The sequence below is a fragment of the Lolium rigidum genome, chromosome 3 (assembly GCF_022539505.1).
Source record: "Lolium rigidum isolate FL_2022 chromosome 3, APGP_CSIRO_Lrig_0.1, whole genome shotgun sequence".
Classification (NCBI taxonomy): Eukaryota; Viridiplantae; Streptophyta; class Magnoliopsida; order Poales; family Poaceae; genus Lolium; species Lolium rigidum.
This window is the reverse complement of record NC_061510.1, coordinates 406,320,667-406,343,072: the sequence shown is the minus strand read 5'-3', so window position 1 is coordinate 406,343,072 and position 22,406 is coordinate 406,320,667. Positions and strand designations below refer to the sequence as shown.

The window sequence follows — 22,406 nt, the reverse complement described above, 5'->3', positions numbered from 1 at the left end:
GTTATCATGTCTAGCTCTGTACCTGTTACTTCCTCACCTGAGGAATTAGTTTTTACTTTCAAACAAGGGGATGAGGAAAGTTTTAAAGATGCTTGGTCTAGAATTTTTGATTCTTATCGTAAAGCTGAACCTCAAATGACTCTAAGTCTGCTCTTTAGTAATTTTTATTTCGGGCTTATGATTCGTTATAGATATGCCTTAGATGCTGTAGTGGGAGGAGATTTCCTTCATTGCAATGGTGATCAAGCTTTTAATGCCATAAAAAAATTGGTTGCATCACATAGTTCAGCTAATAACTTTGATTCAGCTCTTATTAGCATTTATAATAGATTAAACACTCTTGAGACAAGTGCATCTTGCTTGAAAGAAAATTATAGTTATGTTCGTAACCGTCTTGATCAAGTTTTAGTGAACTCTGAACCTTCAATGTGGGACCCTACTATTAAGGTTATTATTGGTGGTGAAACTTTTCATGCCCGTTGTGATATTATGTCTGAATTTTGCCTTATGCCTAAGAGTATTTATGAATCTTTGACACTTTGGGGACTCGTTGAAGGAGGAGAAGGAATAACTCTTATTGATAACTCTGTTATAATTCCTAAGGGAATAGCCGAGGGTGTGCATACAACCATTCTTGGAAGAACGGTATCCATCGATTATCTTGTTATTGAATGTGTAGAAACAGGACAAATCACACTTGGAAGATCCCTGCTGAAACTATTGGGAGCAATCATAGATGTGGGAGAAGGCACCCTAAAATTCACCTCTACACCGGGAGGTAGACATGTATTCCCTAAACCAAAGAGTGAGAAAAAGAGTAAGAAGGGTAGGCGTAAAGCCCGAGGTAATGTCGATGCTTCTTCTCTTGATAATACTTGATTCACACTTTCTGCGCCTAGCTGAAAGGCGTTAAAGAAAAGCGCTTATGGGAGACAACCCATCATTTTACTACATCACTTTTGTTTTATATTTGAGTCTTGGAAGTTGTTACTACTGTAGCAACCTCTCCTTATCTTTATTTTATTGCATTGTTGTGCCAAGTAAAGTCTTTGATAGTAAAGTCAATACTAGATTTGGATTACTGCGCAGAAACAGATTTCTTGCTGTCACGAATTTGAGCAGTAGTCTCTGTAGGCAACTCAGAAAAATCTGCCAATTTACGTGCGTGATCTCAGATATGTACGCAACTTTCATTCAATTTGAGCATTTTCATCTGAGCAAGTTAAGTGCCCCTGGAAAATTCGTCTTTACGGACTGTTCTGTTTTGACAAATTCTGCCTTTTATTTCGCATTGCCTGTTTTGCTATGTTTGATGGATTTCTTTGTTCCATTAACTTTCAGTAGCTTTGTGCAATGTCCAGAAGTGTTAAGAATGATTATGTCACCTCTGAATGTATGAGTTTTCAATTATGCACTAACCCTCTAATGAGTTTGTTTCGAGTTTGGTGTGGAGGAAGTTTTCAAGGGTCAAGAGAGGAGGATGATATACTATGATCAAGAAGAGTGAAAAGTCTAAGCTTGGGGATGCCCCGTGGTTCATCCCTGCATATTTTAAGAAGACTCAAGCATCTAAGATTGGGGATGCCCAAGGCATCCCTTCTTCATCGACAACTTATCAGGTCACCTCTAGTGAAACTATATTTTTATTCAGTCACATCTTATGTGCTTTGCTTGGAGCGTCTGTTTGTTTATTTTTGTTTTGTTTGAATAAAATCGAATCCTAGCATTCTTTGTGTGGGAGAGAGACACGCTCCGCTGTTGCATATGAACACATGTGTTCTTAGCTTTATTCTTAATGTTCATTGCGAAGGTTGAACTACCTCGTTCATTGATATATGGTTGGAAACGGAAAATGCCGCATGTGGTAAATGGTATAATGTCTTGAATAATTTGATACTTGGCAATTGTTGTGCTCATATAGATCATGTTTAAGCTCTTGCATCATATACTTTGCACCTATTAATGAAGAACTACATAGAGCTTGTTAAAATTTGGGTTGCATGATTGGTCTCTCTAAGTCTAGATATTTTCTAGTTGAGGTGTTTGAACAACAAGGAGACGATGTAAAGTCTTATAATGCTTACAATATGTTCATATGTGAGTCTTGCTGTACCATTTTATACTTGAGTTTGCTTCAAACAACCTTGCTAGCCTAGCCTTGTATTGAGAGGAATTCTTCTCGTGCATCCAAATCCTTGAGCCAAAAACTATGCCATTTGTGTCCACCATACCTACCTACCACATGGTATTTCTCTGCCATTCCAAAGTACATTACTTGAGTGCTACCTTTAAACTTCCATTCTTTGCCTTTACAATACATAGCTCATGGGAAAATAGCCTTAAAAACTATTGTGGTGAAGAATATGTACTTATGTATCTTATTTCTTAATAAGTTGCTTGTTGAGCGGTAACCATGTTTACGGGGACGCCATCAACTTTTACCTTTGTTGAATATCATGTGAGTTGCTATGCATGTTCGTCTTGTCTGAAGTAAGGGCGATTTTCATGATCAAATGGTTTGAGTATGAATAATGTTAGAGAAGAACATTGGGCCGCTAACTAAAGCCATGAATCATGGTGGAAGTTTCAGTTTGGACACAAAACCTCAATCTCTTATGAGAATATTATCTGTTGTTGAATGCTTAAGCATTAAAAGAGGAGTCCATTATCTCATTGTCTATGTTGTCCCGGTATGTGTGTCTAAGTTGAGAATGATCAAAAGCGAGAAATCCAATGCGAACCTTCTCCTTAGACCCTTGTACAGAGCGGCATAGAGGTACCCCTTTGTGACACTTGGTTGAAACATATGCTATGCAATGATAATCCGTGTTAATCCAAGCTAATTAGGACAAGGTGCAAGCACTATTAGTATACTATGCATGAGGCTTGCAACTTATAGGATGTCTTATACATAACACATATGATTTATTACTACCGTTGACAAAATTGTTTCTATGTTTTCAAAATGAAAAGCTCTAGCACAAAAATAGTAATCCATGCTTCCCTCTGCGAAGGGCCATTCTTCTACTTTATTGTTGAGTCAGTTTACCTACTTCTTTCTATCTTAGAAGCAAACACTTGTGTAAACTGTGTGCATTGATTCTTACATGTTTACCTATTGCATTTGTTATATTACTTTGTGTTGACAATTATCCATGAGATAAACATGTTGAAGTTGAAAGCAACCGCTGAAACTTATATCTTCCTTTGTGTTGTTTCAAAGCTTTCTACTAAGAATTTATTGCTTATGAGTTAACTGTTATGCAAGTCTTATTGATGCTTGTCTTGAAAGTATTATTCATGAAAAGTCTTTGTTATATGATTCAGTTGTTTACTCATTATCTTCATCATTGCTTCGAATCGCTGCATTCATCTCATGTGCTTTACAATAGTATTGATCAAAATTATGATAGCATGTCACTTCACAAATTATCTTTGTTATCGTTTACCTACTCGAGGGCGAGTAGGAACTAAGCTTGGGGATGCTTGATACGTCCCAAACGTATCTATAATTTCTTATGTTCCATGCTACTTTTATGATGATACTCACATGTTTTATACACATTATATGTCATTATTACGCATTTTCCGGCACTAACCTATTGACGAGATGCCGAAGAGCCAGTTGATGTTTTCTGCTGTTTTTGGTTTCCGAAATCCTAGTAAGGAAATATTCTCGGAATTGGACGAAATCAACGCCCAGGGGCTTATTTTTCCACGAAGCTTCCAGAAGACCGAGGGAGATACGAAGTGGGGCCACGAGGCGACGCCACACCAGGGCGGCGTGGCCCAGGTCCTGGCCGCGCGGCCCTGTTGTGTGGGCCCCTCGTGACGCCCCCTGACCTACCTCTTCGCCTACTTAAAGTCTTTGTCGCGAAACCCCCATTACCGAGAGCCACGATACGGAAAACCTTCCAGAGACGCAGTCGCCGCCAATCCCATCTCGGGGGATTCAGGAGATCGCCTCCGGCACCCTGCCGGAGAGGGGAATCATCTCCCGGAGGGCTCTTCATCGCCATTATCGCCTCCGGATCGATGTGTGAGTAGTTCACCCCTGGACTATGGGTCCATAGCAGTAGCTAGATGGTCGTCTTCTCCTCATTGTGCTATCATGTTAGATCTTGTGAGCTGCCTATCATGATCAAGATCATCTATTTGTAATGCTACATGTTGTGTTTGTTGGGATCCGATGAATATTGAATACTATGTCAAGTTGATTATCAATCTATCATATATGTTGTTTATGTTCTTGCATGCTCTCCGTTGCTAGTAGAGGCTGCTGGCCAAGTTGATACTCGTGACTCCAAGAGGGAGTATTTATGCTCGATAGTGGGTTCATGCCTCCATTAAATGCGGGACGAGTGACGGAAAGTTCTAAGGTTGTGGATGTGCTTGTTGCCACTAGGGATAAAACATCGATGCTTTGTCTAAGGATATTTGTGTTGATTACATTACGCACCATACTTAATGCAATTGTCACGTTGCTTGCAACTTAATACCGGAAGGGGTTCGGATGATAACCCGAAAGTGGACTTTTTAGGCATAGATGCATGCTTGGATAGCGGTCTATGTACTTTGTCGTAATGCCCCGATTAAATCTCATAGTACTCATCATGATATATGTATGTGCATTGTTATGCCTTCTTTATTTGTCAATTGCCCAACTGTAATTTGTTCACCCAGCATGCTATTTATCTTATGGGAGAGACACCACTAGTGAACTGTGGACCCCGGTCCTATTCTTTACATCTGAAATACAATCTGCTGCAGTTGTTCTTTACTGTTCTTCGCAAACAATCATCATCTTCCACACTATACGGTTAATCCTTTGTTTTCAGCAAGCCGGTGAGATTGACAACCTCACTATTACGTTGGGGCAAAGTACTTTGATTGTGTTGTGCAGGTTCCACGTTGGCGCCGGAATCCCTGGTGTTGCGCCGCACTACACTTCGCCGCCATCAACCTTCAACGTGCTTCTTGGCTCCTCCTGGTTCGATAAACCTTGGTTTCTTTCTGAGGGAAAACTTGCTACTGTCTGCATCACACCTTCCTCTTGGGGTTCCCAACGGACGTGTGTTAATTGCACGCATCAGCGCCACGTAAGCATCATGGGCCCCAACCTTCAGTGTCCACTGCTAGAGCAACCCAGGGTGAGAAACCGCCCAGATCCAGATATGTGGCAATGTACATGGAACTTCCTGGAACTTTTCCTTTATCAACCCGTGGTCCCTCTCTCTGTTGATTCTTCGAAAACCCCCTGTAGGTTTTCGTAACCCACCCGCAGTCCTTTAGCGCCCTTGGCCCTGCAAGTCAGCCCCTATGGCTAGCTGTTGCTCAGTATAAAACAATTTCCCTTTGTCTATTTTTCTGAAAATTACAGAATATGTTCAATCTTGCAAAATTCATATCTTCAAAACCATAATTCAAAATAAAAAAAAGTTATATATGAAAAAAATTCAAAAAAATGAGAGGAACATTAATATGCCATCCATGCTTTCTGTTGCATCATGCATCATATAGTTTGGAGATAGTTTGCATTATTACCTAATAGATAACATATGGAATATGTGGAATATTGTATAAATGTTGTCCCGGTTCCATATAAATTTGAGTAGCACACCCCTGCCATGTTATATCATGCTAACCACCATTTGACTTTGTCGGTAAAAAATGCAACTCCAACCCTAATTTGTGTGTCGGGATTCTGATTCCACTTAATTTGGATAAGTTGCATCGCATCATCATTGCCATGTCATGCATATCATCTTTATCATGCTGGATCTTATTTATCTGTAGTTGTAAAATTGCATCCGTTGTGTGTTCCAGCACTTGCTTCTTCTTAGATAGGACGTTGAGTTGATGCGAGCTATGACAAGTTCTCCGGATGATCTTCGACAATCTTTAACAGGCAACCATTTCCCCAACTCCTGTCTCTGCGGGAGTCATTTACTTATTTTATTTTGCCTTCTATGTTATGCTATCCTTGAGTTGCGTTCTTGTCACGTGTCCTATCCACTTGTTATCTCAAGCATCCCATACTGCCTCCACCTCCCTCCTACAACTATTGTTTCGTTATCGGGTCTGCCTTGCGAGTCGTAGTGCATGCTTAGTGCCGCTATATCTCGTTTTGCCATCGTTGTCTTGTTGGGTTATTTGTTGGGTTGTTGGGAGGTTATCACATCAGTTGTTGGAGATAATCATGCTTTACTTAAATGTTAACAACTAAAATTGAAAGAAATCGCATCTGTGAGCCCCTTTGCGAAAGCATCGGATCTTTGTCTCGCTAATGTACCCTAGGAGCCGAGTTCTTGTTATCTGTTCCGAGATTGAGCGCTCTACATGTTCGTGGGGATTCACTGGGACCCCCTCACCCATTACCTTTTCTCAAGTCAGTTGAAAAGGGGCCACAACCTTGGTTTTATTTGGCGCATGCATGTTTATATATTGTTGCCTTCGGGTGTTTACTTCCTGTTGCTTCGGGTGTTTATATTTTTTATTGTACCCCGTGGAATGTTAAGCGAAGCGTGTGGTTTGCACACCTAGCCGTTAATGCAAACCATGAGTCCGCTTCGGAGTACGGTCGAACTTCGATACGGGTAGCTTAGTCGGGTGGCCCCCCTAGACTTTCTTGTTGAACTGGGAACGTTCTTGTTGTGAGACTCCGCAGTAATTAAGCGGGTTCGAGCATGCATATGGTTACATTTGGGCAACCCCTGCAGGGTGTATATCTTATCGATAAGCCATGTCTGTGGTTATGGACGACTTGGATTGTTTAACTCGATCATAGAACAACTTACACCTTTATGTTGTTGTTAATAATTTGCATAGTAATTTAACATTACTACAGCTGGTACCTAATAAAACTTGTCAACAGTGTGACTAGTATGTGAGTGCCCTTGTTAGTACTTCTTCCTTTGCGAAGGGGGAATGCATCGGCTGTGTTATGTTTGCAGAGTATAGAACTGTTAGCTTATGTGCTCTCTTATCTATTCTAGCACCGGTAAGTTGTGAGTGTCTCTATAGATTTTTAGTGCTTGCGTGCTGCCGCTTAACCACACCATATTTGCCTATGACATTCTCTTGCGTCCTCTAAGTCTCAGGTGTGCCTCAAGTACAAATAACGATTAATTGACGAATGCTTATACGTCTTGAAGTCTTGTTAAGTACGAACTCGTACTTATTGCTGCTTTCGGACTATACCGGGCATGTATGAAGACAAGTGCGAAGAAGAATGACGCTAGCAAGGTTACCCTTCCGGCATGGCCTGGGCAGGATTATCGATGCCACTGGTTATCTTCAGGACTGGCGTGTGTACTGGCGTGCGCTCAGAGTCCGCTTGACTGGTTGTGCTTCTCACCCGCCAATGGGCGGCTTGGAAAGACATCCAGTTTTAGATGATGAGCGTTGGTGTATTGTCATGGTAATGACCCTGTTCATGGTCAACCCCTTCATTGCTCTTGTAGGCATAGCGAGTTGTCGCTGGAAATGTGGCTTCGAGTTGATCTTTGTATCTCCCTGACTTTGCGAATAATTTAATAAATAAAAGATGTGTGCATCCAAGGCTAGGGCAATGCTCCTATTTCAAAAAAAAAAAGTAGAATTTAAGATTTTACGATTCTAAAAGTTAAGATCCTACGGTCCACGATCTTACTATACAGGTTTTGATCTGAACCAGAATCACGATTCTAACAACATCAGCGGACGTGCGTCCTCTACTTCGGCTTCCATGAGACCAACCCTGACATCATGTTGCTCTTGAGCTCTCGTCTCCACTCGATGGTAATGCGCCGCCCAAGGTCGAGTGGCGTGTGGCGAGGCTTCTGCCCGACGCACCGGAACGAGTGGTCGCTGATGGGAAGCAGCCTGCTGTACCTGGGGAACTACAGGTTCTGCATCGCCAGATGGTATGGCATCTACGACGGGTGTCACGGGTCTCCCTCTGAAGAGGATAGATAGCCTTCTTGACATGGTAGCTGTCCTCGTTGGTGTGGAGATTATGAACGGACAGGCAAATAAAAGCAAGATGCAGATGGTCAAGCACTCAAGCACAAGACGAGAACCTTATTCGTCGAAGGCTGTAACCTCCAGTCTGTGTTCTAAGTTCTAACCATCGTCTGTTGAGTTTCGACACTGACTCAAGTTCAGTTCAGAGCAACATTCTCCTCCGGCCACTATATGTATATCACTTCATTTGTTGCTCTGATAGATAAGAGGAAGTTCCAACTCTTTGACCTCCTATTTATTCATGAGTAGGAATAGCCTTTCTAACTTGATAAAATGTACTAATATGGCGCTTTCTCCTTTTCGTTATTTGCAAGTTTGTTCTGTGTAGATAGTCGTCAATCTAGTTTATGGTCGCTGGTCGGTAGTACTGAACTTTTCGTTGAACTGAGAAATTCTGCAAAGAGTCTACTGATATAATCATACATGTATCGGTTTGGTATGCAGAAATAAGCTGAGGTATATATAGCCAAGCGCTTCTCCATCACAAGGATTCAGTTTGCAAGCATCTCAATCTTATGTTGTAGTACAATTCACTCAGCGATACTTGTATCGGTTTTTTGTTCTTTATCATTCAATTCTTTATTAAGGCCCAGATTAAGAGTGAGGAAGCTGTTCTTTGTATGGTTTTAGCTGCTGTCCTTGGGTATGTGGTGTTTTTCTGCAGTAGGACTGTAGAAGAGCTTGGTTCCTTGTCCTGCGATTGCCGCTGCTGGTTTTTTTTCCAAAACCCCCTTTTTAAAGGCAACTACACCTACAAAAGTGACATTAGCAGTGACATCATCCATATGCTAACCAATCTTTACACAAAATTATAAAATAAATCTGAAATATAACTGAAACACGAATATTTTTGTGAAAGAAACCCCAGTGATGCAAGCAACGACGTCATCAGTTTCACTTTTTATCAGAATGTTTTACAATATTTTTTTATGTATCACTTTAGTTTCACAAAAATTTCACTTGTGTTTCAATTATTATTTTTATGTTATACAAATGTCAAAAACCGCACTAATCTCGAAGCAGAGAGTGGATGGTAGATATGACGTACCGCTGCTTTTAAATTTGTTGCGTTCGGTTTTTCGCAGTTGACTGTGTTGTATGAGTTTCGGAGGAATCATCAGGTCTCATCTGTTTGAGTCCCCAAAATAAGGAAAAACCTGACACGTCTAAAACAAGGATGGCTATGATGCCCTCTTGTAAGGGAATTTCCCACCTCCATTTCTTCCACGATAAAGAGTGAACAAAACGTAATTGCTTCTGAAACCTTCCATGGCTTCGAGCAGCTTCCGAGCATTTCTGCTATGTTCGCTTCATCATCTCTGAATCTGACCCTCTGTGAGATATTATGATTGTCTGCAGTTTGCACCCTTGTCAACATCGTGTTATTGCTTGCCTCGTGTCGAGGCAAGGCCATGCTGCTCCGGCGCCCCACCAGCCGTAGCTTTCACCGACCAATATCTCGAGCGAGATAACCTCGCTGGTCCTGAGTAGTACAAGTTGTCTGTTGATCGCGACCAGACATTTTTTGTGCGATGCAAATAGCCGACCTGTCCTTGAGAATAGATGGCGTCGATCGAGCAGACTCCAAATGGTTTCTTGTATGATTCCGAGATGATTAGTCGGCACTGCCATGTGCCCTTGGGAACGTATGCTTGCCATCGTGCATGACATGTGGGCATGTGAAGAGTGATCCATGGCTGATGGCTCCAACCCCGTGGGCGGCGGCGTCCATGTTCTGCCTGGCTGCATGCTGCAGATGGTATTTAGCAAATCAAACCTCCTAGATTGCCATTATTAGATCGTTGAGACATAAGAAAAGAACACAACCGCGACTCGGGACAAGAACTGTACAGAACTGCTGGCCCCATTCCATAAGGCTCCGTTTGGATGTTTGTATTGGCAGCCTTGGCATTGCATTCTGTGGAATATCAATATCCTGTGATATTTGCATTGAGATTCAATGTCAATATTTATGTTTGGATGTTTAGATATTTGGTACCTAGAATTGATATCCTAGTTGAATGCCAAATCCTGTTTGGATGGTCAACTTGATGTATTGCATTTGTATCCGAGTATGGTCATGATACATTGATACATGTTCAAAAACAATTTCTTCTGTATAATTTTCTATATAACAGGTGAATATTAAATATTTATGTACCACATAACAATAAAATGTACACTGAAATATTCAACTATAAAATTACCACAACAGCTTATAACTTTTGAAAATATGGTTAAATTAAATGATCACTGGGGTTAATGTTCAGCTCACATACAAACTTCCTTCGGTTCACATGCAAACTTCCTTTTTCCTAAAAGTTTGACTAGACCAGAACCTTGAATATGTATTGGGCGAGGCACGTCCTTAGACTGAACTGAACTGTTTCGGTTAGAGGCCAATCTTTTGGACTGGGCGGTCAAACTGTCACCGCGCCTGGGCTACCTGCAGCAATGAACCTGCTACGCCAGAGCTCGGGACACCGGTGAGACGGACGCCGGAGCTTGGTCGAGACGGCCCTGTTCAGAAGAGAGAGATGAGGGGTAAGAGAGAGGACCGTTGCGGGAGATTTTTGCAGGGAGGTAGAACGTCGGGGCGGGAGGCGGTCGGCGCAGTGCCCAGCCAGAGGATCAGGGGGCAAAGTACTCGCGCCGCCGCCGCAATTTAGGTCTGGCACAGGGGAGAAGAGAGTCTATCGAGTGGGAGAGACGACAAGCTGTTGGGTGGAACGAAGCGGTACGCACGCTGCCCCGAATACATCGCGATGTCTAGGCCTGGAGCTGGACTTTCGGGAGGGGGGTTGCAACACATGAATCGGGTCGGCTGAATATTCAGCCCGAATGCCTAGCTCGAATGTCTGGTACATCCAAACACCTCAAATTGAGGTATTCGGGCTGTGAATGCCCCAATATCCAATACCAAGCCTCAATACAAACATCCAAACACTGCCTAAGCAATAATGCCACTTCTAAGGAAAATTTCTTACGGGATAATGTGGAAAATGCAGATTTGCTCGGGGTGATTTTGTTGAAATTGTCACACCTTTTCTCTTTAATTGCACGAGCCCACGTCTCATCCGTGTAAGGTTAGTCCGTAGGATAATTTCGTAGGTGTAGCATTGTTGTTCCATAAGACAAGGCATATGAAGATGGGCGGAGCGTAGTGCAGGTGAACTGGGCCACAACCTCCTCAAAATGCACATTTCTGATTACTAGGTATACTCACCATCGATCGCCCAGCCCATGAGCAGATCCTAGTTTCCCAAATTGACCAGAGAAGCGATCAAACGAACGAAGCCGATCTCACCACATGCCTTCTCGACTCCTTGCCCAGTCTGCCTCTATGACAACATGATCGCTAATAGCTATTTTTGCGTGATTGTTTCGTCGTGTTTCATCGCTGGCCTCTCTACCCTCCCCTTCTTCTCGGTGTCACTATCCACAATCTTGCGTGATGTTTGCTCTGACCTTGCACCGCTACATGCTACTGGCCAACGCCCTAGTCCCCTAGGCTGCAGCCCTTGGCCCTACCCATGTTAGGTTCTGATTATTTTCATAAGGATTAGGATGTACAGTTGATGCCCCTGTCCAGGTAAGGTAATTTAGAATTTAGATGTATTGATGCTATTTTTAACGAAGAAGAGGGCAATAGCCAAATAAACCCGTTATATTTAACTGATTCCAAAATTAGGTATGAAGATATAATCGCTCGTTTCAAATCTAAGAAGGACCTAAGACCATTTCTCTATCTAGTTATTGGTCATATTCGGTTTTTTTTGGTCATTATAGGAATGTTCTTTTTTTTGTAGCACCAAAGATATACATCTCTTCTTTTTGTGTGAGCAGAAAATTTGTCTCATTGTGATACTAGCTGTGTTTTCATGCATATTTTGTGTTTCTATGGAATTGGCGTCCTCTTGTGTTGCTATTCACGCTCCGCCGCTGGCGGTGGGTATATATGTCGCCAATGCGAGGATTGGCAAATGATGTTCTTTGCTGGCTTGGCCACTATGGTAAGCGCACCCGAGATACCGGCATCACCGAGATACATTCATACATCCATTGTTTCTTTCTCTTCTTTGATTCTTTACATTACATGAACCTACATACATAAAACTATGTGATTTTTCTTTAACAACTACTAGAGGCGTAGCTATATACATGCTAGGGGCACTGCCCGCCCCCCCCCCCCCCACAACCACCACCATCACCACACACACACTAGGTAAATTGTGAAGATTTTTGTTACACCGTTTAAAGTAGGATTTTTTAGCCTTTTTCCCCCAAACCATGAATTTTTGTGGTTTCTCCCTGGATAACCTTGGCAAGTTCGTCACTGCATATAAATTCACTCAAAGGTCAATATTCTATTTTAAAAAACAGGTTGAGCCCCCATTCTTGATCCATCGAGCACTCAGGTGGCAAATATGAGGCATGACGAGCCATGTTTGGTCCACTCATTTATGAGACACAAAAATATGAATATCTATGTTACGAAATCTATATCAACAGATCCATCATACCATGTACTCGCAACGTTTTTATATATAACGCCACAAACTCACATTATAGATATCAAGAACACACAAACAAGTAATAGATGTTTGCAATTATTTATTTATGTGGAAATGCTCTTTTATATTGGGCTTATTAAGCACATTGCATGTGGTGCCTCTTTCTCTATGGCTGCATGCAACTTTTGCATTAATTAGCACCGCCTTACAAGGTAGAAATGTAATCAATTTTACTCGATTAGTGTTAGTGGTCTTACTATAAAAAATGTATCTTTGACCTTAGATAAAAAAATAGAGGGAATACTTTTTTAGTATATTTATCAACTAGGTGTATTAGAAACGCTATTTGACCTCCAAAGTATAAAAAAGTTATTTTGCATCCAACATTTTTTACGTTGTTACATTCATAAATTTAGGTACGGTTCATAATGACTCACAACAAAGTTGACATAAAAAAACATAGTGTATGAGTTATTACAGTGTAAAATATATAAAAAATACATATTTTGCGTCATATTTTGTACTTCACGTAAATAAAAAAATATAGCATGTCAATATTTTTATTATGTTCTACTCAACTACCGCAGTACTAAGACAAAATTAACATGACGTAACATTATGTACGGTTGCAAAAATAGAGGGTGAACATAGAATAACTATTTTGCACCTAGGGTCAAATAGCGCTTCACCTAGAAGTATTATATATTGTTGTTTTTATGTATATTTTTGTTCAAACTTAATATCCTCTGACTTTTGGCCAAACAAATACGCCAAAGTAGAGATCTTGATGTGTAATAAACCCAAAAGGTGAGGTCTTCCATGCTATAGCACCATCAGCACCGCGGAATCCGGCGGGGACACGTGGAATTTTCTTTGTTAAGTCAACATGGGTAGCCAGCCAGCAGTCCCAGCGCACACCGCACTCTTCCTCGCCCACTCTGCTCGACGCACCGGCACCACCCGGCGAGCCGGAGGAGCAGCTCCAACCCAGAGACTGACGAGACGAGACCATGTCGGCCTCCGCCGCTGCCGCTCCTTCATCCTCCTCCGCGCCGCGGTACGTCCCCGTCTCCCCCGCTCTTTCCCCTCCTCCCCGCAACGATCCTGTCGCACATTCCGATGATCCATCCGCTGCGGCGATCGATCTCGATGCGGCTAGGAACGGGGAAGCTTCCGCACCCTTCCTCACTAGCTCCTAGCGAGACTCCAAGGATCCGCCTAGCTGCTGTAGTTGGAGAGTAGCTCACTCCAGGGGAAAGCAGGGTCCATCGATGTTTCTATTATGAAGCTTTACTAGGATAGTGAGCATGCTTTATTTCTTGTTGGAGTAGGAAAAATCAAAGCTTTCAGTTTCGTGACGGATCCTTAGTTTACATTCAATTTTGTAGGGAGGGGGATGACTGCAGTGTTTACAATCATTGAGCACTAATGAACAATAATCTCGGGTTATCTGACAACCACACTGTTAAAATCGAGATGCACAACAAACGAAGAACGAAAAATAAAACACTGCAGGGGACACAAGATTTTAACGTGGAAAACCCTTGCAACACACAAGGGAAAAACCACGGGCGCCAGCCAGCAAAACTTCACTATTTCGGTGGTGTTTACAAACGCCGTGGGTGTACAATGATGCGACAAACCCTAGCGGCGGCTTACAGGGAAAATATATAGACGGTGGCAACGATACCGGCGACGGGCCTCGCTCCGCTCGTCAGAAGTTAGCCTCTTCTTGGAATTTGGATCACAATATAACACACACCCTGCCTAGATTCTTTTTCAATGCTAGCTTAGCCAGCTATTTTATGTAGCAACTCCCTTGTAACATGATGCACCTGAGCCTCTGGGAAGAGCGAAACAGTTGACTTTGCTTGTTGGATCGTTGGGCTCCAAGCCTCCAACGCAACTTGTCTAACATCGTGTACTTTGACGCGTTGGACATGATGGGACAAGTATCACTGTAGTTGGGTACCTGTATGACTGTATCAGCACAAGGGGCTCACAACCAGCTGCTCACGACAGAGTGCTTTTATTAGCTTCATCTTCACTTGATAACAGTTCCTTGGTTGATTTCTTATATTGCGCAACAGTAGCAATTTACTACCAGATCAAATGATGGTATGCTGAATGTGCTATGATTTTAACTGAATGTTGAGCTGAGCGCGTTTAGCTTCATGTTCGCTTGATGACAAGTACTTGGCTGGCTTCTTATTTTGAGCAACAATGACAATCTACAATGAAGTCAAATGTTGGTTTGCTGAATGTGCAATGAATCTGATCGTTTTCCTTTTCTGAATCAAAAGGTTGGAAGGCAAGGTAGCACTTGTCACCGGTGGCGCTTCCGGTATCGGCGAAGCCATCGTCCGGCTCTTCAGGCAGCATGGTGCGAAGGTTTGCATAGCAGATGTCAACGACGAAGCCGGCCAGCAGGTCTGCGACTCCCTCGGAGGCGACCCCAGCGTCCTGTTTGTCCACTGCGACGTCACGATTGAGGAGGACATAAGCCGGGCCGTGGATGCGGCGGCCGAGAAGTTTGGCACCCTCGACATCATGGTGAACAATGCCGGCATTACGGGCGACAAGGTCACGGACATTAGGAACCTCGACTTTGCCGAGGTGAAGAAGGTGTTCGACATCAACGTGCACGGCATGCTGCTCGGGATGAAGCACGCGGCGCGCGTCATGATCCCGAACAGCAAGGGGTCCATCGTGTCTCTGGCCAGCGTTGCCAGCGTCCTCGGAGGGTTGGGGCCGCACGCGTACACCGCTTCGAAGCACGCGGTGGTGGGTCTCACCAAGAGTGTTGCCCTGGAGCTGGGGAGGCACGGGATACGGGTGAACTGCGTGTCTCCCTACGCTGTTCCCACGGCGCTCTCCATGCCGCATTTGCCCCAGGGAGAGCAGAAGGGCGACGCAGTGAGAGATTTTCTTGCATTTGTTGGAAGTGAGGCGAACCTGAAAGGCGTCGATCTGCTACCCAAGGATGTTGCTGAGGCGGTGCTCTACTTGGCGAGCGACGAAGCAAGGTACATCAGCGCGCTCAACCTTGTGGTTGATGGTGGCTTTACTTCTGTAAACCGCAATCTGAAAGCATTTGAGGACTAGTTGAAGTTTTTAGCTGCATTTGTCACATGATATTTGCAGATGTGCTATATCATTCTGACTTGCCTGCATTATGTCAATAAGGAGGGTAGTCATGTGTAAAATTGGATATTCATCATATACTAGTGCAGAAGGACTGCTTTGATTATTATCAGTACTATTCTGTTAAACTTATGAGATGGCATAGGAGTGTGTATAACGTCCATTCGAGTTTTATCAGAACTTCTGTGCCAGTGTATCTGCAAAGTAGAAAATCAGGGACTCCAATCATTTGAGCTAAAATTCTTCTAGTGTTGGTAATATGTAATTGTTCAGAGAGCATTTTGTGTACGTATGATAAAGAAAACGTGTACAGTGATGGATATCCAGAGTGTTACAGGTTCAACAGAATCTTGACCTGGTAAAATCTAGGGTACAAACAAACACTAACTTCATTGCAGAAGTAGATGCCAAAAGAGGCATGTATCAGGTTTAACAGAATCTTGACCAGGTAGAATCTGGGGTATTACAAACAGACACTAATTTCATTGCAGATATTAGATTCCAGCAAATGCATGTATCATCAGTATCACTATATATTCCTCAAAAAAATAAAATCAGTATCAATATATGATATCACACAGCACAAATGCTGCCACTACCGGTGCTCTCTTAGTGGATGCACTACAATTTCCCTATACAGCATCGCTGCAATAAATCACTAGGAATTATTCAGAATCTATCCTCTTTGTTATCATCAACTGATGACTGGAGCGAAGTTACATAATCTGTATTAATTAGAAACCAATGGATTGTTTGAGTCAGCAACATCTTTGTTATCTTCAGAACTGTCACTGTCAGAAGCTGAGACAGCATCGCCAGATTCCAAATGCATTCTGTCCACATAAGCTTCGGGTAAGGAGCTTTCGGCCACATCAGCATCCCTGTTACGCTGAGCAAACATATCTTCTCTTCTGACAAAATTAAGTAAAATTCCGCTGGTAGTCCTCTCAGGTTGCAGCATATCTCCTTCAGGCACATCGATGCCTGTGTTGCATGACTCTGTTTCAGAAACTTCTGTGCGTCTATCTGGTGTAGTAACTCTAGAACTATTGGTTGGATGTGGATCTCTAGGAAATGTAGATCCTGATAAAATACCTGTAGTGTCATCCTCTACAGGAAGAACCCTATCAAACTCAGAATCGATTTCAAGGTTTTGGATAAAATTGATGAATTTGTCAGCTGATGCAGTCCTCATCAGAGGCCCACCGTTCCTGGTCCAGGAATTTAAGTCGATGGTTTCTGATTCGCTCTCACTTCCATCATATGAACTCTGGCGAACATGGTGAGACGTGTTTGGTGCACCATCAACTCGAATTGTACTTTGGTGATTGGATGAAAGAGCAGCCCCAAAGTGATCTTCTGAGAGAGATCCTGACGAATCTTCTCGACTGATGCAACTCCATGATGGTACCCTCCTTGGTGTCTTGAGACGAACATTGTCGCTATATCCCTGTGAAGAAGCTGCTGCCCTTTCAGTGCTTCTTCTTAGCCTTCGTTTGTGGTTGATAACTGCTATGGATTCATCCAATGCAAGTTCGATAGCACAATTTGCTCTGATCGCAGAGAGCTTCTCCCATGTGCACCTCCGACCCTGGTTGGCAGCCATTTGGAGTTCCGCATACGTTGGGTTCTGTATAATCTTCAAGTACTGCAAATTCCAATGGTGTAATAAGGCAAACATTTTGAACCCAAAGAACTAGCATTACGCTCTGAAGATTTTATCAAGCAAAGTACCTGAGCTACTGTTGCTGGCATAACCATGGTGACATCACCCTCCCAATCCTGAGCAAACAACTTTGCAAGTCCTCCCAGTGGGAGGCCAATTTCTAGAACTTGGTTACATCGATACTTCACCTCCATTTCAGCAAGACGAGCGAGCTATAGAAATTAGAACAGAATTAGACCTGGTAAAGCAACAGATAGGAATTGAAATATGGCAGGGATTGCAATGTCTAATGTTCAGTGAACACAAGGAATCAGCAATAACGAAGTTCTTATATAAAATAGGTGCAGATGTATTTTCATCAGATTCCTGTTTGATCAGCCCTACCATAAGCCCATTCACTGATATTGCCTATATCTAGTAGTAGACAATTTTCATTGTATAACAAAACCTGGGTAAATGGTCGTGTGGGAAAATCATGAACTACATTCAAGAGTTTCTAAATTACTTGCAAAAAGAGTTACAGGTCTGGATGCTAAGATATAGCACATCACACAAACTATGAACCTAACATAATTAAAGGTAAGAAACAAACCTTTCCTGCAAAGCGACCTCCATAGGCTCTGACAATCTCCTTCATTCGGAGGAGTGGAGAGATGTGAGGATTGGTTTGGCTCACAATGAAATGATTTACATTGAACAACTCCTTCAGTTGCATCATTGGTAAATCCATCTCCAAACTTCCATCCCTCCACCGGCGCTTTGATGCTCCAGGACCTTGTTCTGGATCTGTGGCAAAGGGCGCGTGGAAGGGAACTATGTGGCCAAATCTATCCTTTGCCATCAATTCCTGAGCTTCAAAGAGGCCAGGGAATGCACAGGAGGCAGTTACAGCACTCCAAATAACAACATGTGGTGATGTGAGGTAGTTGAGGCAGCGCGGTGGCTCGTTTTTTCTAGGAGAGCAAACAGTGACCCCAAGAACACGGCCAGTCATGTCATAAGCCTCTTGAAATGTTAAGTTACTCGTGAGATCCCTCAAAAGCCTTTGCATCTGGCTAATGTCATGAAGTGCACCATGAGTCATAACCCTTTTGGTCACAGCAAAAATACCACCTATCCGACCAAAGAAGTCTAAGAGCTGCAATGAGTCTATGAAGAAGCTCTCAATCTCAGGCCATGTTCGGGTAGCGACAATTGAGCATATAATGGAACCAACACTAGATCCTGCTACTATTCGAGGCAGAAGCTTATGCTCAACTAAAGTTTTCACCACACCTACATGGAAAGAACCCAGTGAAGCACCCCCACTTAAGAGTAGCGCAGTCCTTCCAAAGGCATGTCTGGTTTCCTGAACAAAGGCAAGCTTCTCTTCCAAAAGTAAATCGTCCGTATCCGATTCACACACCATTTTCAACTGAGTCGAAACCTCATCAATGAAATCCTTTATAAGCCTAGGGACCTGCATTACAATAGATCAACTCTGTAGCCAGAATGGAAGAGAGGGTAGTTAATTCAGTATCTGAAAAAACATTTGAGAATACATAACTCCCAGTTCAAAGCACCTTTTGCTGCATAGAAAAATTTAGCAAAATTTCTATATAGGAATGAGCTGTGGTTTCTTTTAAGAATAAATGAGCTATATCAATTCTAGCATCTGATCAAATAAGAGGGACAACCAACTTCTGGAAGATCATAACGGCTTACTGTCATGACCCAACATATGCATATTTACTAGATAATGGAGAATCAAATGGTTGGGATTACCGATTCATAGAATTTCTAATTTTAGCCATTGAACACGTCCTCAATGAAAAAAAAATCTAATTAAGAGGGACAAACAACTTCCGTATGGTAATGCGCTGGCTTAGTATGACCTAACATATGCATATAGTTAGAAAATGGACAGTCAAAAGGTTGAGATCATTGATTCATAGAATCGCTATATTTAGCCATTTACTATTACCTGATGTAAATATTCTTGAAACAGCACAAACAAACAAGAACGATATAGAAGTGGTATGGTGTCAAATACCTGGAGCCTGCCCTTATGCAACTCAGGATTGCACATGTTCCCCAGGTTCCTGACGAGATCGCCGCGCATGCAGAACACGACGTCCCGGAGCGAGCCCTCCTCCCTCCGCCTCCGGAGCTCCTGGAGCCTGCTCCTGATGAGCTCCTCGTCGTACAAGTCGGCCTCGTTGACCTGGCCGGACAATCTGTCGAGCACCTTGGCGGCGCGCACCCACTCCTCGTAGGTCCCGGCGTACCGCATCGCGCTCTTGCACAGGCCGCGCCGGCGCGCCAGCGCCAGCCGCGAGCGCGCGGCGGAGAGCTTCCTGAGGAGCAGCGCGAGGAGCACGGCCAGGAGGAGGGCGCCGTGGGTGTTCCTGAGGTGGAGCCAGGAGGACGCCACCGGCATGCGGGCGCGCGAGAGCGCGGCGCGCGCCCGCGCGCGCAGGCGCCGGAGGGAGCTGAGCAGGAGCACGCGCAGCGCGGCGCCGCGGCCCAGGAGCGTCGAGGGGCCGATCCTGAAGGGCCCGATGCTGGCCTCCCCGGAGTCCTCCATTGGCGATCGAATGGTCGTGGTCGGGAACTGAAAACCTTCAGCTGGATTTCAGCCCCGAATTTGAGCTCAAAAAAGAGAGAGCTTCGATTACGAGCCGCAAATAAAGAACCTTTAGTACGGTAAAAATCCCCAATTCGTGTTGACCAGCGCACTGCGCACGCAATCCCGGCAGGACAGGAAAGCCAAAACTGATCTTTACGCGAAGAAGAAGAAGACTAGCCAATGAACGGAGGCTGCCTCGCGGGCCGCGGCCACGCGAAACCGAACTAAAAGGATCGGGTTTCAACTTTCAAGCAGAGCCGGCTGCCGGATCGGCGAAGCTAAGTAAGCGCGAGCAGGGTCGCGCAATCAATTCCGATCATCAAGGAGAAGGAAACGTGGGGGAAAGAAGAAGAAGTATTTGGTGATAAAATCCAACTGAAAATCCAATTGAAAATGGAAAGAATATCCAGGGCCGTCGGCGGCGAGATCACGCGGGATACTATAAAAAATCGTATCGCGTGGGAGCGCAGTGAAGGGGACTGGGCGAGGAGTGGAGCACGCGTGGACGCAAGAACTAGGGAGGGGAAAGCAACTGGCTAGAGCTTACGGGAGGCGAGGGTGGGCAGGAGAGGAATTTTAATGGCGCGAGCAAGATGACGGACGGATCGCTTGCCCGGGAGGAATTCGCTGGTTCGTTCGTTGCTTCTGAGGGAAGCAGTGAAGTGGGGAAGACGTCGGTCGGGAGCCGCAACGAGAAGAAAATCTCCAAAGTGGCAAAATGCATATCCTTTGAGTGTCTTTTCTCATATTCTTTATCAATACACTAAACCATAAGGAATATTTTCAATTAACTTTGGGAGTTCAGATCAAGTGAAGGATCTATCCATTGTTAGTGATGCGGCGAGTTCACTTTACACGAAGTAACTTCTAGAAAAAAATAAAGCATCATCTCTATCATCTACAACAAAATTAAATATGACCGCCAATTATGTAGAATAATAACAATGAATGTTACACACCAAAACATCCACAGTTATCTGATCCAACAGTGCCCTTAGCAAATAATATAAATGAAGTGAAAAATCTCTTGGGGCAGCTCGGAAATAATAACTTCATTTTTTGTTCATAGCTACTGTGTGCTACAAACCGCTCCAAGTGCGTCCACTAGGAGCAGAAAATTAACCACAGTTACGACAACAACTGACATTGTCTTCATGTCTGGAAGTGACATCCAAAATATGAATGAAGGAAATTTTGGTTCTATAAACACACATGAGAGCTAAATAATTTTTTAAGAAAAGACAGGAAAGAAGAGAAATAAATTAAGGTAGATGCAACCTTTCAAATATTTCGATGATCTTTTGTAGCCACACAAGAAGTATTGTATGTGTTACATCAAAGAGGTCGTATATGTTTGTACAATATATGTACATATTCATTTTTTTCTTTCTTTTCATGCATATATTGCCATACTATTTCAACAAATATCATATGTAAGAGTTATACCGTTTGGTTATTAGTTACGTCTAATTGGAGAGACTGTTTTTGAGTTATTTTAGGATATTTACTTGCAAATAATGTTTAGTTGAACTTTGTGATACAGCTGGCATGTATGATATTTAGTTTTAAAATGTCTATTCACCATCCTTAGGAGTTAGGAGACATATTTGGTGCCACAATTACACAATCAAAATTATAATATTATGTATCGCAATATAACAACGGTTTAGAAAAACCGTCTTAGATACGATCTAAGAATATTCTGTTATATGTAGTTTTTGCGGCGTCTACCAGGATAGTTGATTTCCAGAACAATCTATATGAATGCATCAAACTTCATTTCAAGTGCCAGCAAGTGATCATTGTTTCATTGTTTGGGTGCACATTTATGTTGATCGCATATCAACCCTACCCAAATTGGATGGACAATACTTGATATGGCGCCCTATATATCTGAATTAACTGTCACGTTGGTAGTCCCATTTACAGATAAAATGAATGTTAAGGAGTTCGAGAAGATCACAACAAAATCAGATTTCATAGTTTGGTCTGAGCCGGTCAAAGAGAAATACAAGGATAAAAACAATTATGTTGAAGATGAAATATACTGCTACTTTGGACTGCCACGTCCGCCGGAGGAAATTGAGTCATTGGCCAGGAGGTTGAACACAGCGATTTTACCGGCAACGATACCTACCGGTACTACATCTACCGTTAACTCTCGGTTTTGATATTGATGAGCCTTTTAACATTTGTCTAATATAAAATTAATAATCGAAACATAAGTGAAACTTTTATGAAACTAAAGTGATACATAAAAAACATTGTGAAAAAAGTGAAACTGATGACGTCACTGCTGACATCATCGCTCCGATTTGTTTCACAAAAATATTCGTATTTCAGATATGTTTCAGATTTGTTTCATAATTTTGTGAAAAATTTAATCACCACATGGATGATATCATTGCTAATGTCACTTCTGTAGGTGAAGTTCTCTTTAAAAAGGGGTTTCCGCTAGGAGGTTCTCACC

General features: G+C 42.9%; 1 protein-coding gene and 1 pseudogene across 1 annotated transcript; one reads left to right on the top strand and one right to left on the bottom strand.

Moving 5' to 3' along the window:
* The first annotated feature begins 13,482 nt into the window (after window positions 1-13,482).
* Window positions 13,483-15,794, top strand: LOC124701005 (zerumbone synthase). Its single transcript, XM_047233068.1, has 2 exons — window positions 13,483-13,575; window positions 14,822-15,794. The coding sequence occupies exons 1-2, from the start codon at window positions 13,529-13,531 to the stop codon at window positions 15,621-15,623; spliced, it is 849 nt and encodes a 282-aa protein (XP_047089024.1). The 5' UTR covers window positions 13,483-13,528; the 3' UTR covers window positions 15,624-15,794.
* A 335-nt stretch (window positions 15,795-16,129) lies between these two features.
* On the bottom strand, window positions 16,130-19,894 carry LOC124704672 (annotated as a pseudogene).
* Window positions 19,895-22,406: the final 2,512 nt, after the last annotated feature.

What these genes read in the sequence shown, in the direction of transcription:
- LOC124701005 (XM_047233068.1), top strand. Translation starts at nt 13,529, where the DNA reads ATGTCGGCCTCCGCCGCTGCCGCTCCTTCATCCTCCTCCGCGCCGCG. An exon ending in TCATCCTCCTCCGCGCCGCG is followed by an intron (nt 13,576 to 14,821) that starts GTACGTCCCCGT and finishes CTGAATCAAAAG; the next exon opens with GTTGGAAGGCAAGGTAGCAC.